The following is a 17,343-nucleotide window of genomic DNA, read 5'->3' on the forward strand; positions in this document are numbered from 1 at the left end:
AATGTATTATTAGTAAATTTGGTTGCTGGGTTGCTTTTAAAGTCATTTTGAAGGCTCTGATCTTTGTTTTGAAGCAGTTGCACAGGAAAGCAAAATTTATAGGTCTGAAGGACACTGAGGTGACTCAGGTTAAGCTACATAATGCTCAGGCTCAAGTAGCAAAAAAGAAAGCCTTTCAGATGGGGCCTTGACTCACCTTCACCCATCATTCAGTGAGGGCTGTGTGACTCCAAGTGGACATTTGCCTTTATGTCTGAGGAGAATAGAATGATATTTAGCACCTTTCATTACTAATTACTATATATATATATATATGCCCCTTTTTACATTCTGACTTTCTGTGCTTGAGCCCCAGATATGAGAGCATGAACTTCTTTGTGTACAGTTGCTAATGGATTCGGTTGAATTTCTTTATTTTTATTTCTTTATATTTTAGGGAAGGGTCTACCGGGTGTTCAGGGTCTCACTACTAGATCAGACTCATAGTGATCCACCTGTTTACAGCCTCCCAAGAGCTGGGACTATAGGCGCACCCCGCCATGCCCAGTCTCTATTGCCGTCTCGGCACACCCCGGGGGCGGGGCTGGCAGGCAAGCCTGGGAATCAAACTCCCGGCCCCTGTGCCTGCTTGCAGGTGCTATAATTAGCTGAGCTATTTGGCCGGCCCTTCACTTTAATTTCTGATACTTTTCTACCTCCTGCAATTGCAATGTGTGGCTTCTTAGTCAAATGAGTCAAATAGAATCCCTCTTTCCATTTTCTGGTTCTTGCTATATATTTAACTCTATGATCATATTTCATGCTACAGTATCTATTGATTTCCAAAATTGCATGTGGCATGCACTAGAGAATGGAGTATTGTGCACATATTTAGTGAATGAACATTAAAGATAAATGAGCCTGTGAGCTAGGGAAAATGGGATTGTGGAGTGATGAGATCTAATATTGAAAAGGATAATTAAAGCTGGGACTCAAAAATCAGGATATTCAGCTATTTATCTTGGTTCCGGAGGACAGCAGCATGCTGAGCGGCACCAAGCCTATAGCCGGGGAAGGTACCAGAACAGTTAAGATCCTAAATAAGGTAGTTAGCATTCTGTATTTATTTTTATAAAAAATATAGAAATAGAATAGCTTCACGTTATTAGTTTTGGGTGAGATGTAAACTGTCTTGGAATGTATATAGGTTCACGTGAGACCTATTTATTGAAAGGAGTGGATTACTTTATGATAGTATCAATTTAGAACAATCACTAAAAATATTTCCTGCTTAACTTACAAGGGCCATTGTGGCTTACATCTAGATGTTCCCCTCCTCAAGCCACAGGGGCTCGTAGTTGGGGCTTTTGGGTGTGACAGGACCATAAGCAGGTGACACTGGATTATGGTGTGTCTGCTGCATTGGTTCAGCACAGTTGTGGGTGCGGATGATGAATTTACTGACAGGGGAGGACCTACCCTGGCTCAGAGTGGCATGAACCAAGAAGCTTATACTTAAAGGAATAAACGTGGAAAGAAGAGGCAAAGTTGCTGGCTCCTGTCTGCCGTGCTACGGACTATTTCTCCTCTGTATTGTCCCTCTGTCATGCCAGCCAGCCTTGGAGCCAGCAGGCTATGGACTGAAACCTCTATAGACTTGGAGCTAAAATAAACCTTTCTTCCCTTAGCTTGTGGGTATCTGGTATTTTATCCCAGCAATAAGAAAAGTAACTAAGACACAGTCCTTTCTTATAAATGAAAGCGAGTTACCCTTGGAGAGCCAAGGCCATGGGGTTACAGCCACCATGTTCTGAGATGCTCTGGCTTTCATGAGAAACCTCGAAGCCTCTGCCTTGTGTGTGGTTCACAATTAGCTCCTTTAGAATCTATGGTGTTTCCAGATTAATACAGTGCAGGTTAATCAAATCCCTTACTTTTTTTTATGTATTTAGAGCAGGGTTGACAGGGTCTCACTACGTAGATGAGACTCAGTGATTCTCCTATTTTTTTTTTTTTTTAGTCTCTCAAGAGCTGGGATTACAGGCATATGCCACCACACCCAGTCTTAATCGCTGTCTCAGAACACCCCAGGGGCAAGGCCAGCATGGTACACCAGGGATGGAACCCTGGTCACTGTGAAATCCCTTACTTTTTTTTTTTTTGGTGGAACTAGGAATTGAACTCAGGCCCTTGAGCTTGCCAGGGAAGCACTTATTCCACGGAGCCATCTCCCCGGCCCAAAATCTCTTACTTTTCAAGTAGGTGTCCCTACACTAACTGCAAGAAGACCACATAAAAACAAAAAGACATTTAACCAATTTTTTTTTTTTTTTTGATGTTAGGAGTCAAAGGTGGTGGCTATCACATAAAAATACTAACTTCCACATATTAAATCTACATCATTCTGCTCAATTTCTAATTCAGATGTTGAATATTTTGCTACTACTTTTGTCATGTGTTAAGAGCATCTTACCACAGTCTGGATAACTTCTGTGATATTTTCTTCTATTCTGTTATTTGTGATTTAAAATAACCTGTGCTGATATTTGTCAGAAGCATGTTGTAACATTTTCACAAGGTCAAGCTTCTGTCCTTTGCTAGCCAGAAGTCTTAAAAGTATTATCTACATCTTTCTCTGTTTTTAGAGTTTTAATTTTAGTGTATTTTAATTGGTGGACATAATTTCTGTAAATGTTATTTGCTTGTTTGAAGAGGGCGAGTCCATTTTATTTTTCTCAAATATTGAAATCCAATTAATGCAGCATCATTTATCTTCTCTTCCCCACTAATTTTTCATCTTCTCTCTGTTTTACTACAATCTCTTAGGTGTAGATCAGTTTCTAGACTCTGCTCTGTTTAGTAATATAGTTATACAACTGGCTTTGACATTGCCACTGTGGAGATAATGGAACGCTTTGTAAGTATAAACACACGCCCCTACAGATGCCCACCCAAACATATAGACATATACATACACATGTTGAGTGGTGAAAGTTTAGCAAAGGACTTTTGGTGATTCAGGAAAAGAAAATAAGGGTGACATCTCTTTGCTTTCATCTCTACCCTAGGAAATAATGTCACTGAAATAAAAAACATATGGTGTGAGATATGGGGTCAAAAATCCAGCTGCCAATTTACAGCAGCAAGAGGCATTAAAAAAAAAAAAAGAGTCTTGCCCAAACTCACATCTGTCACCTGGGAAATGGAAATGTGCCTTTTCTTTGACGATTTTTGATGAAGATTAGCCATGGTTAAGTTACAGGGCATTTCACACATGCTGGGTGCTTATTAAATTCCAGTGATAATACTATTAGTACCACCATCATCATTACATTGTATGATTTAAGGAACAATTAGAGTCTTTAACCCAACTCTCCTCTTGTCACGTGATTATTGCCAGTTATCAGCTTATAGAAATATCTATAAAGTCATTAGTATTCTAAGAAGGATGAGGAAACAGGAGTCTGAGATTGTATCTCGGTATCATCCAGAGAATGGAGGCATACTCTCAGGAGTTGTTTTAATTCAGTGGACTCAGATATAGTATAGCTCCAGGAAGTAATATTTTGATGGTGGAGAGAGTCCCCGGACAGAATGGCAAGGAAATAAGAATACTGGGGTAGCTCAGAAAAGGGAATGAACATGCAGGGCCGAGCTACCACGGCGGGTTTTCTGATGGCTAATAGCCTACCATACGTCAAGCTTCCAGCTGGGTCTCCCAGGTTACATGATCTGTGACCTGTACAAAGTTGGATACCTAGATGAGATCTGTCCAACATTGGTCAAACCAAGGACAGCCACTATTCTTTGGGATGTGTTTTGACAAGGGAATAGACATAAGTAGGATGTTGAGGAAGGCAATTAAACCATCCTTATAAGAAACTATGAAGGACGTGGAAATTGTTGGATAAACTTGAAAGAGAATAAATTCTAATGGTAGCCGGTCCAAGATGCAAAAACCAAGCAGTCTTAGTTGAACCTTCTGGCTTTTCTCACACTCCAAACAACACTGGCAACACTAGTTGGACTGTCATGACCTCCTCCTCCTAAGTCAAACTGGGAAGGCTCTAAAAGTAAATTCCTGAAAGAAACTCAGATAATTGAGGATCCTGGTGCTGGTGGTGGCAGGGCAGGAAGAAAGGGGTCTCTTGGTCCCTGTAAAAAGCATTGGTGAATGGGTCAGTGAAATATCTCAGTGGACTAAGCACCAGCTTAGGCAAGCACAGGAACCAGGGTTCAATCCTCAGCAGCACAGGTCCCACCAGTCCCACCATGGATGCGCTGAGCCAGCCATCAAGACCCTGTACAGTGGTGCATGCCTGTAATCACAGTGCCGGAGAGGCTGAAAACAAGAGGATCACTTTGAGTCCGAGTTGTGTAGTGAGACCATGTGCCTCATGTGATGAGTTTCAACAGTACTGAGGTTCTAAGTCACTGGCTCTTCTTCTATTTCTTCTTCCTCCTTCACCTATTTCTCCTCTTCATTCCTGAATAAGAGAAGCACCAAAACCTACAGAGCTCCATCAGAACAAGAGCACAGAGGGAAAGAAAGAAGCTCTTATGGAGAGCACTGTATCTCTAATTTGACATGTGATGCTCAACCTAATGGAGTCATGCTTGTCCCCAGGGTGAGTGGGGGTGCAACATTGCTGCTGTGGTTTGCTTATTTTGTTTCAAGAAGATAGAGCTGGAGAAAGAAGAGAAAAAGGATAACACTCCTGTGTATTATATCCGGCAAATGAGGAAGGGGAGAGATAAATGAATGCATGTAGTTATTTCCTAGCTGGATGGAGCAGAACCGACTTCAAGGGACTGTCTTAACAGCATCCTTTATCATTTCGTGTTGAACTGTTTATTCTTTTTGCATTCATATTCCAGGTTACTGAATGCAAAAATTCTCCCCTTGCCAATATCAAATGCTTCCTACAGTAGCCTTTCTTTATGTTCAGATTAAGCTCTACTTAGGTAACCAAATTCTGAGCAATAGCCACTCAGCTTGCAGCACTGGTAACAATTTACTGGTCCACTATAAGAGAAAAATATCAGTATAGACAACCATAGAATAGAGGTTGAATGTGTGTGTCCAGCTCAGTGATCTAAAAACCACATCTTAAGTTTTTATTTTGGTTTCCTGTTTTAAAGATTTGCTTTTAAATTGAATGTGCTAATGTTGAAATCTTTATGATCCATGGTTCTGCTGAAATTATTTTAAAAAGTTGATGGGTATCTTAGGACACGGGAAAGATCTAGTTATTGGAGATTGTTTCCCGATCATCTCAATGAGCACAGTTTGAGTTGAGGTTTTGTAAAGTAGATCTGAGCTGGAAGAAGACTTTGATGAAGTTAAGTGAGTGTTGACAATAAGGGATTATAGCAACTGATATTTTGCTTGGCTGGAAATAGTCTGGCCTTCTGCATGCTTCGGTGTATGTATGATTTCTAGATGGACATGACTGCAGAGGAAAGTAATGAAACAGAGAGGGCAAATATACAGCAGATAGATGGTCTTTCACTCTGAACAAATGTATACTTCACATTTTTTCCATTATATTAAATGAAAGATAATATTCTTCTAAAATAAAGTCTATCTTTACATCCTAACATATATGACCAGAACAAAAGGGCAAGGGGATTTAAAAAAAGAAAATCGCTGTTATTTATAATAGTTCTTACAGTAGGTAAAATATGAGGATGTAATGTAATCGGTAACCTTGAATCATACTTCAAAACTACGTTTTTTAAATCCTGGTTTAACATAATCTGGTAAACAATTTGTTATACAATTTCAACTCACCACTGACCTGAAAGTGCCCATGAAATTCAATTGTGAGCTGATGCAAATAAATAGAGTATTAAATTCACCTCAGTATTTTTAAAGAAAGGTTTAACTGAAACTTTTCAGTGAAAAGAATGAGTTTGCATTAGATTACTTTTCAGGGCAGTTTCAAACTGTGTAGCCCAAGAAAATGCCTGAAAACATTGCCACATTCTGCTCTAAAATTCACGAAATAAAATAAGTCGTTCAGAAAAATCTCTGTGCTGCAAATTTAAATGTACCGAAGGGAAGAAAAAGATTGTGCAAATAAACTACAGCAGAACTAGGTAAATTATAGATGTGTGTTTATGGCAGTCAAAGTAGAATTGTCCTTCTGGCCTGTAGGACATAACTCCATGACCCTCATGGACACACAGCTTCGAGATTGCTCAAATCCCTTAAATAAAGTGGCATGAATCAAATGAACAGATGGAAAAGAGATGCCCACTGTAATATTTCCTCTTTGAGTTTTGATTTTATCTGTTTGAATTTTCTCTGTTCTCTTAGTGTAGGTAAAGTTTTGCCATTTTTTTGTTTATCTTTTCAGAAAACCAACTCTGAGTTTTTAATTGTTTTAATATTCCACTTAGCTTGTTTTGCTCTCCTTTTATTATTTCCTTACTTCTGTTAATTGTGGGCTAGTTTGTTTTTCTAGTTTCCTCAGGTGTAATGTTGGGTTGATTTGAGGTCTCTCTTCTTTCTTTAATGTTGATGTTGATTATTATACATTTTCCTCTCAGCACAGCTTTTGTGTTTCCTATTAGGTTGTTAGGCTGCATTTTTATTTTTATTTGTAAGGATTTTTTTTTTTGTTTGTTTTTTGGGCAGAACTGGGGATTGAACTCAGGCCCTTATGCTTGCCAGGGAAGCGCTTATTCCACTGAGCCACCTACCTGGCCCTGTAAGGAAATTGTAGTCTCCCGTTTGGCTTTTTATTTGACCTATTGGCTGTCCAAAAGCATGTCATTTATTTCCCATATACTGGGAGTTTTCAAGTTTTTTTCTGTAACTAATTTCCAGTTTCATTCTATCATGATCAGAAGAGAGTTGGTATAATTTCTATCTTTTTTTTTTTTTTTTTGTGGCGGAACCAGGGATTGAACTCAGGCCCTTGTGCTTGCCAGGCAAGCTCTTATTCTACTGAGCCATCTCCCCGGCCCTCAATCATAAAATTTTTAAGGCTTGTTTGATGACCTAAGAAGTCATAAAACTTCTTGGAAGATGTTCTATTTGTACATAAGAATATTCTGTTGCTATTGGGTGGTTTATCCTTTGTATGTCAGCTAAGTTCATTTTTCCTTGTTGATATTCCTATTTGAATGTCTTCTCTATTATTGAAAGCTGGCTGTAAAAGTCACCTGTCTTACTGTATAACTGTATATCTCTCCTTTTAATTTTATCAATGTTTATTTTATATATTTAGGTAGATTGATGATGCTATATTTTTATACTTCTTATATCTTCTCAATGAATTGATATTTTTATCACTATATAATTTCTTTCTTTTTTTAGGGGGAAGGGTCTACAGGGTGTTCTCATTACTAGATTGGACTCGTAGTGATCCGCCTGTTTACAGCCTCCCAAGAGCTGGGATTATAGGCATGCACCACCATGCCCAGTCTCACTAGCCATCCCAGCATGCCCTGGGGGTGGAGTCAGCACGGCTGGCCTGTGGATCAAAACCCCAGCCCCTGAGCCTGCTTGCAGGCGCTTTAATCCACTGAGCTATTTGGCTGGCCCCATAATTTCTTTTTTTATCTCTTGGTATAGTGCTTGACTTGTACTTTGTTTTGTCTAATATATCTACACATGGTTCCTTTTGGCTGCCATGTGCATGGAATATTTCTATATCTATCTGTCTGTCTGTCTGTCTGTCTGTCTGTCTGTCTGTCTGTCTGTCTATCACATTCAGCCAATGCAAATCCATCTAAAATGAGTTTCTAGTAGACAATGTATATCTTGTATTTTATTCTATGCCATCTTAAAAAAATTATTTATTGGATACAGGGTTTCACTATGCAGTTCAGACTCATAGTGATCCTCCTGTCTCAGCTTCCCCAGTGCTGGGATTATAGGCATGCACCACAGTGCCCAGTCTTGGTGGCTGGCTCAGTGGGCCTGGGGGTGGAGCTGGTGCAGCATGTGGTGCTGGGGATCAAACTTGTACTTGCCAGGCAGGTGCTTAGACCATCTCCTGCCCCTATTCTATGACTTCTAATTGGGCAATATATATGTGTGTGTGTGTGTGTGTGTGTGTGTATATATATATATATATATATATATATATATATTTTTTTTTTTTTTTTTTTTTTTTTTAAAAAATTTTCTTTTTTTTTCCTTTGCGTGGGGGATATATATATATATATTTTTTTTTTTTTTTTTTTTTTTTTGGTGGTACTGGGATTGAACTCAGGACCCTGGGCTTGCCAGGCAAGCACTTATTCTACTGAGCTATCTCCCCAGCTCCTACCTGTATATTTGCTGTAATTACTCATAGTAAAACATTTATTGTAATCTATTATTTTTGTCATGTTATAAGTATTTTGTAACTCTTTTCTCCCTCACTACCTTTTTTTTTTACTTGATTATTTTTGTGGTAATATTTTCTGATTCTTTTAGCTATTTTCATCATTGTTACTATAGGGCTTATATAAAAGTAAGTACTCAGATTTAAAAAATTGCAAGAGCTGTGTTTTGGCACATTTGCATTTGGAACATGTATTTCAAACATTTATGAAAGTTAATACTTTGAGAATGAATTCTAATGCACTATTCAAAAAGATCAATTTATTAAATAATGCATTATATATATTATTAATTTCTTTCTCAGTGGTTGTACCGGTGTAATATTCTGTATTTTGAAGCAGGACCTCCATATTTTGAAGCTTCATTTAAAAGACCTTTTGCTGTTCTTTTATGATGCTGACTAGTATACTGATAGATTACAAGATCCAACATCCAACGGCACCCGGACACCGTGCGGTTGTGCAGCACAGGGCTGTGCCTGTCCCCAGTGTCTGTTATGTGCCACCCATTTCAAGTGCACTTAGTCCTTACTGCAGATGATGTCTCTGTTATATATTAACAATTCCTGAAGCAGAGCTTCAAATGCATTCCAGGCTGAGCGTTGCAACATTGCACTACGGTGTCTCCACAGACATACACACGCAATCAGGGCACAGCCTAGTACATACATGCATCATACGCCGTCATGTTTTAGAAATTAAAACAACCCTATTTCACCTTTTTAAAGAGCAAACATGTTACTGGCAGTGGTTTCCAGGACTTTCTCAAAACCCAGCACACCAGGCCAGCGAGATAGCTCAGCAGACTAAGTTCCTGCTTAGGCAAGAACGGGGACCTTGGTTCAATCCCTGGTACCACATGCTGTGCCATCCCCACCCTCAGGGCAGGCTCAGCTGACCAGTGTCTGGGCATGGTGGTGCATACCTGTTATCCCAGCACTGGGGAGGCTGAAAGCAGGAGGATCACCATGAGTCTGAGTGGCATAGTCAGACCCTGCAACAACCACGTACATAAAAACAAACAAACAAAAACAACGACAACAACAAAACCCAACCAGCACATAATCAGGTAGACCAGAAAGGAGAGAGTGCACACAGTAGACCACCGGTGTGAATGCTATTTACATCAAGCTACACAGACACAGCGTGTCTTGTGCTGGACCTAGTTCATAGACCTTTTCTATCACTTTCACCCACAGCCAAGGATGCCCTAAGACTTCTCATAAAGACATCTCATAGCCTCAAAATTTTCTCTAAAAGGTGAATGAAAGAAACACATTACTTATATTAATGTTTCCTGTGGCTGTATCTGAACACTACAGACAACGTAATTTATAAAGAATAGAGATTCACACTTCTGAAACCTCTTGCTGCAATCTGCTTGGCATCCAGTGAAAGCCTTGTGGGGTCATTTCAGGTGAAGGTCATTTGTGGAGAGGCAGACCAAGCATACCAGCTGTGGGCTTTATTTCACTTCTTCTAAAGCCACCAGTGCCATCATGGTTCTCATCCTCATGGCCCCATATGATGTCAACTACTTGGAAGGTCTCACGTCCCATTGCTATAAACATATGATGTTAGGAATGAATTCAGAGGGGCACACCTTCAGCCCTAGCCATGAAGAGGAACAGGGTCTGACTCATGGACACTGGGGCTCTGTTACAGTAAATGTGTAAGGAACTGTTACTAACAGCACTTTCTTTCCCTCTCTTACTCTGTGCTTCTCCGTTTTCCACATTAAGAAACTGAGCCTTAGATGTACTACGACATTTTCCTAAGACTGCACATTTAATACCTGAAAAGGCAGTAAGACCACAGAGTCAAGTGCTCGGCCACTACACTACTTTGAAATGATATCATCAGCCAGTCACGTTGGCAATTTTTTCAACCAGTCAGAGAAGAAAGTTACCCAAGGAGGACTTGTGTTGTTCTGAATTAGGTTGATTTTTCTAGGTTGATTTCAAACAATCCAACATTTATTGGTGAAATGCAGCTTACTCCACTAAATTCTGAAGATATTGTGTACATGCCAGTTAATATTTTCAGTTTAGAAATATATTTTAAGAGAATGATGGTTTTGGCCAGCTTGGTAGTAGAGCTTTGCCTGCCAATACTTTGAAATCTTAAAGCTTTTGACTTATTCTGAAATAATTGAAGGAGTGTTACTCCTTTATCCTAAGGTATAGGATAAAGAAGTTAAGTCAAACTTCTTTAAACAAATTTTTTTAGCTCGCCTCTGATACCTAGTGTGTTTCAACTACTCTAGCCAGACCTTCAGAGATTCTCTTCATGTACCAGGCAGCAGCTGCGATGTACGATATACGATGTAAGAGAGAGGCGAGGTGTGCTTGACAAGACAACAAGAAATGTGGGTAAGAAGGGGAAGGGATGGAAAAGAAAAAGAACTGAAGGAACAAAGTGGAAATAGAGGGTTTGCAATGGAAAGGGGCCCAAGAGTCTCAAGGACCATGCAGGGATGGGAGAAGCAGGAGATGGAAAAATAATTAAGATGTATTATGTAGATGTATCAATTCTCCACAATAAATGTAATTGTTATGTATTGCAAACCATACTAATAAAGCACAAATGAATGTTTAAAAATGCACAATAGTTTTAGGTGACAAAACACTTTCTACTTCACTAGAGAAAGTTATCTTCAGGATGTGAAAATTAAAAAAAAAACTTTTTCTTTATCAATTTAAAACTAAATGTAAGAAATGTAATTACTGTTCACTTCTGGAGAAGTTTTGTCCAGGCTTGGCAATATGTATAGTTGTTTTGTTGTCATGTCTAGTAAATATTAAACCTTGAAAAATCTGCTGCGATTATGTAGGAGCAGACTTTGAAATTGAATGTCGATTTAAATTGGTTTCTTTGGCATTTATTAGTAATTCAATTTTATTCTGTGTAATTATGAGATTATAAATAATTCAAATAAGAGAGGAAATATAGTCTTTATATATCCCCAAATCATTAAAACTACATTTTGATATGTCAACCTGTCTTAATAAGAAAAAACTCCATATCTTATTGCATAAATTCAAATCAATAAAGTATTTTAAAAACACTCCCTTTTTTGCAGGTAGATTCCCACTATGTACTCCACTTTCCTTTGTAAAATCTTTTTTTTTTTTGACATTTATTCTAAATGTTCATGAGATAAACTTTGGTATAAAGATTATAGAGACTTCTTATGAAGCATAATCTTTATATCAATCAATCAAACTTTAATTTTAATTTTAAGTTGGAGAAGGCAAAATTTCTTGTAGGTCGTAGTGATTTGATGTATTTGACAATGTAAAAAGATGCTGACTTTCATTTTCCTTGCGGCTTGACTATTAGTGATATCTTTAATCTACAACGATCAGATCTTTGACAAACTCAAAGACACATAGCCAAAGGTTTAAAAACCATAAATCAGAGACTGGAGGAAATCTGCCAATTTTATGGGTTGATTTCTCTATTTTTTTATGGAAGAAAAGGGCACTTTCATCATACTCCTATTATGAATTCACTAAATTTTTAAAGCCCTAATTTCTGCAAACTGGGTTTTTTGTGCAGTGTGCTTCATGGAGTTCTGGGGTCTTTAAAAAGTCTTTGCATTCCCTTGGTGAGGGTAGAAAGAAGTATGGGCTGACGCGGCTCCTGCACTTTCCTTTCCTTTAGCCTTAAATGCTTCCTTTTAATCTCTCCCTCCTTTTGGATCTATGGCTGAGATTCCAGTGGAAGGAAACCTAGCCAGCTCAGTGAACATTTGCATCAGATTTAGATAAATTCCAAATGCAAGATAATTAAATGCTTATTTCTACTAGCTCACCATCTCTGAAGTTTTCCACATACTATTTAATACTGTATTTCATCATTAAATTACAATTTACTCAATCTGAAAGAGCTGGGTACTCTTGAATTCCAACTATTTCACACTATGGATAAGGCAAAATTATACAGGAGGCAAAAAGATTGGTGGTTGCCAGGGTTTAGGAGGAGAGATGAATAGGTGGAGTACAGAGGAATGGGGGTGGGGCAATAAACCTGTTTTCTATGACAGAGGTCCCCTGTCCTCTGTATTCAGGGCTTGGAAGTACAGAAGGAGGTGAGCAACAGGCTAGTGATTGAAACTTCAGTATGTGTAGCCATCCCCCCATCATTTGCATTACCATCTGCGCTCCACCTCTTGTCAGATCAACGGCACCATTGGATTCCCATAGGAGTGTGGACCCTACCATGAAATGCCCATGAGAGAAATTTAAGTCCTGTGCTCCTTATGAGAATCTAATGTCTCATGAACTGAGCTGAAACTGAGGCAGTGATGCTAGTGCTTGGGAATGGCTGCAAATACAGATCACCATAACCAGAGAGATTTGATTGCCCAGAGGCCATAATAAATCAATTACTGGCAGACTCACCTCAAAACCCTAACACTGAGTGGAAAGTGACAAGGAAGCTTCATTGGCAGTTGGCTGTACATCATAATCTGACTCATATTTGTTTGAGCGTGACCTTATCATTATTTTATGCATTGCTTCAATCTACTTTCCCACACGGCATGTTCGTCTCAGTCGCAATTTTGATAAGTCTACAAGCTAACTCTAACCAAAATGAGTACAAAGACAAACATCACTGGATAGCTTTCTTGAAAAGGGAGAAAGCCTCAAGGAGGAAACAGCAAAAGACTCCAAGGTTTCCAACAAAAAGCAAGCCACATTTAAAAGAAAATGTTGAGAGTCCAACTTCAATTATAGGTTCACTCTAGCATGTGATTCACATTTTCCAAGCCTACTTTGTATAATATGGTCATGAAATACCCAACAAAGCCATGAAGCTGTCAAAACCACTTTCCCACTCACCCTATATATTAAAAGCGAAGCATTTAGAGTTTTTCAAAAGGAAGAAAACAACATGAACAAAAAGAATAGAAGCAATCATTGAAGGTCACCATTCATCAAACGTGACTGCACTGAGAGCATCATTCTTAGTGGTACCTGCATTGCTAACATTAAGAAGCCCTTTGCTATTGGTGAAGATTTTATCCTGCCTGCTGCCAAGGACATTTGCTGTGAACTTTTAGGACAGGCTACCTTTTAGTGAATTTTTTTTTTTTGGTCCAGGAATTAAATCAGGACTTTGTGCTTGCTGGGCAGATGTTGTGTCATTGAGTTATATACCTACACCTCAGTCTACCTTTTCAAAGGTGGCATGGTCTCCTCTTTCAGCTGGTACCATACATAGAAGAATTGATAAAATTGAGGCACAATTTTTAGAGAGGATTAGTGAGTCTGTTTGGTATGCAATTCAGTTGACAAGGTTACCGAGGTTGATAATAGGCAGTAACACTTGTTTTTGTGTGATATAATTTTAAGAAGATGTGCATGAGGATATGTTATCATCACTTTTGTTGCAAATCAATAGCACAGCTGCAGGAATATTCAAATCTTTGAATGGTTATATTTCAGGAGAACTGAATTGGTCATTTTGCACGGCTACAAACAGTGGCTGCCATGTCTAGACAGCTTTCTGTTTTGACAGGGAGATTAAGGTGGATGCTACTGAATATAAGTCCATGCACTGCATCCCTTACAGAAATTATGGGCAGCTGTGAAATGTTTCCTGAACAAAATGATACCTTGTGAGGTGTAATTAAGCTATCAACTGCATGCTAGTCCACACCATAATTCACATCTACTCATGCAGTTTTGAGAGGATGTTGATACAGAGCACTCCTTACTTCTCTTATACACACAGTGAGATGGGTTGCTAAAGCTAGGCCACTGGACAGTGTGAATTACAGAAGCCACTCCAGAGAATGTCTGTGTAGAAAGATTGTCAATGCTGGCAGCATGTTCCAGAATGGATCACTAGACTTTCTCGTGTGGCGATTGAGCCTGCCTGATGAACTCAATCTTTAGTTCAGGGTAGAAGGAAAACTGTGTCCAAGTCAGCAGATTAAAGTGGATGCATTCCAAGCCAAATTGGAATTATGGAGGTGATGAAAGAACTTTGGGAGTTTTGACATGTTTCAAACGTTAGCAGAGATTTTTGAAAGAGATTGAGTCAGGGGCTTCCTCCCTGCTTCAGTGTATGATCACCTGATCACCTGTTTACTGTCAGAGGAAGCTGAGCATTACACACACACACACACACACACACACACACACACACAACTAAGAAAGAAAGAAAGAAAAAGAAAGAGATAAAACAAGAAAAGAAAAAAACTAATGGGAAAAGAAGGGATTTATAATCCACTTCTGAATAAGGCTGGTGAACTCCAAGCTAAAATAGAAGAGAAGCAACTGCTTGAGATGGTAAATGACGGCAGCCTCACAGGAAGTGTTTGAGATGGCTTTGAATCCCTATGCATTCTAGATTCAAGCCAAGGCAGAATATCCTGAGATTTCCATACAAGCACTGCAAAACCTGCATCAATTCCCGACCTTCTATCCTTGTGAAGCAGAGTTTTCTGCAGTGACAGCAGGCAAAAGAGATTCAGCAGTAGACTGGAACAGGTGGTACAGTTCAGTTGTGACTGTGTCTTATCACCCCCAACTGGGACAGTCTAGGTGTAGGAAGACAAAGTGAGGAGGATCCTACTGACCCTATATTACGTGAGTGGCATGATTATTTCCTTATATGCTATGACATAGCAATAGTAATAGAAAAAAAGAGCACAATATATGTAATGCCTTTGAACCAGCCCCCAGTCCCTGTCCTTGGAAAAATGTCTTTCATGAAGCCAGTCCATGGTTCCAAAAAGCTTGTGTTTAGCTCATCATCGGTATTTTTACAATCACTAAAATAATTCTTGCACACTGCAGACCACAGGGACAGCACATCATATATCTTAACTAACAATAGTTTGGCCTTGAATGATGACTTTATTCATTCTCTTTGTTCTTTCTAGAGACAGCTTTGAATCAGTCCCAAGCTCTGCACAGCTTCTGCTTCTTGGTCATTGGTAATTCTCCATTTCCTTACTCTGTGTACAGCTCAGTTTTATTCCCTACCCAAGTATTCTCTACAGCTGTGTTGGCTTCCTTTCTCTTTCTTTCTGTCTTCTGTATTACATCTTCCCTGCTTATTTTAGCTCTGACCATCTCATTAGCTCCCCTGACTCTCTAGGAAGTGCAGTCTAATGACGTTGGCCTCAGGTTATATCAGCCCTTGCGCTTAGCTGTGTGGTCCTGGACAAGTTACTCAACTTCTCCAAGCCTAGGTTTTTGTACTTACAGTTCTGGACTAATTTTACTGTACGAGATTGTTGGGACAAGGACATAAAGAAATAAAGACAAAGTACTGAGAGTGGCAGCTGCATTTGGGAAACCCACAGCAAATGCCCAGAGCTGTCCGAGATGAAAACACACTTCCTGGAGGACAAGAAGCACATTAGGGATGTGCAGGCAGAAGCACACGACCATCTCCGAAGGTATGAGATTCCTGCACCTGCTATCACATAGTACAACAAACAAGGAAGCTTACATCAATACCCACATGTGGTCTAACTAATATTTTCTCTGAACTTCTATGGTCTGGACGTGAAGCTTTCTCGTGGATCATGGGGTCATCACATTGATGCCTTTTTCTGAGCATGGAACAACTAAAGGAAGCAAGCCAGATTTTGCATCTGATGTCAATTAAATATGCGCCTTCCAAAATCCAGGCGTTGAAGCTTAATGGCCAATGTGTAGTAGTAAGTGGTGTGATGTTTAAGAAGCGATTAGCCCTCAAGGGCTGCTCTCCTTATAAGTGGAGTAAGACCTTTGTAACAGAGAGCTCAGTCTTCTTGTAATTGATTCTATCTTCTGCCAGAGGAAGACACAGCATCCCCTACCCCACCTTGGAGAACATAGCACTCATGCCACCATCCTGGAAACAGAGGCTGCACTTTTACGGGATAATGGACCTGTTGGAACTATGACTTCAGAACTTCCAGCCCCAAGAATTGTGAGAAATAAATTTTCTGCATGAATTGCCCAGGCTGTGTTATTAGGTTACAGCAGCACAGACAGTCTAATGCCATATACTTTTTTTCCCCCACTAACAGCTCATAATCATCTTTAGCCTTTTTCTCTGTTTTTGCATGAAGTCCTGAGAGAATTTATACATGTGAATATTGTCTGAGTGACTCCTAGAATTGGAATGGATGCATAGTCACAGAAAAATGTTGTGGGTACTCTGAGTGGCTTTTTTAGATCCTGCAACCTGAATCTGTTGGCTAAGACCAACAGTAGAATGGACCCAGGGTAGAAAATAACACATCAACAGGAAATAAGAAGCTGCCATTTGCATGCCAGCCAAGTCCCGAGTCCTCTAGCAATGAGTTCCTAATCACACATAGTAGGCAGCTCCTGAAAAGCTACCAGGATCTTTATGAAAGACAAGGCAACCCGAGCCTTTCATCTGAAGCAGGGTGCAACCTTGGCATTGCCCCCCTGAAGCCTTGGTCTAGTCTGCAGAAGGCCGACACATTGGGGTCCATCATGGATTTCCCTCAGTACTGGTGCAGGGAGTGCCTGCAGCTCTACAGGGTTAAATTGCTCACTACAAGTACCTAAAGTCTTTGGACTGGAAATCTTTAGCTTAGTCAAGTAAGTTTACTCATAATAAAAAGGGCTCAAGAATGAGAAGTTCTTCTACAAAGGTGCTCCAAGCACAGCTTATCCAACTTCAACTGGACACCCATCACTTACTCTACAAAACAGAAAAGAGGGAGATGTAGGGGGTGACAGAAGCTGGAAACTGGTCACATGTGTTGGGCAAGGCAAGGCCAGAGTGTTACAAGCAACGAAGCTCCTTTGTCCTGAGAAACCATTTTGCCTGCGATGATCCCAGTCATTAGTTCCTAGGCAACCCTGGGTCAGATGATGCTTTGTCAAATGTAAAAATAAATGCATCCCTATAGTGGTTGTTCGGTTCCTTTCCTCCAATCAGGAGAGAAGGGACTCCATATGACCTCAACTTTTTTCTCTTGTCTTTGTCTTTAAATTCTCTCCCTGTTTTCCCCGGGAACACTGGGAACATTGATAGCTG

The 17,343-nt window shown here is 39.6% G+C and overlaps 1 protein-coding gene across 1 annotated transcript in view; it reads right to left on the reverse strand.

Moving 5' to 3' along the window:
- Nucleotides 1-17,343, reverse strand: part of Cntnap2 (contactin associated protein like 2) — a 1,699,165-nt gene that overhangs the window by 524,073 nt on the left and 1,157,749 nt on the right. The window contains 1 exon segment of the mRNA XM_012514194.2: nucleotides 16,072-16,086. Coding sequence (XP_012369648.1) covers nucleotides 16,072-16,086 — 15 coding nt within the window.

This window comes from Octodon degus, unplaced genomic scaffold, assembly GCF_000260255.1.
Source record: "Octodon degus isolate 3935 unplaced genomic scaffold, OctDeg1.0 scaffold00027, whole genome shotgun sequence".
Taxonomy (NCBI): Eukaryota; Metazoa; Chordata; class Mammalia; order Rodentia; family Octodontidae; genus Octodon; species Octodon degus.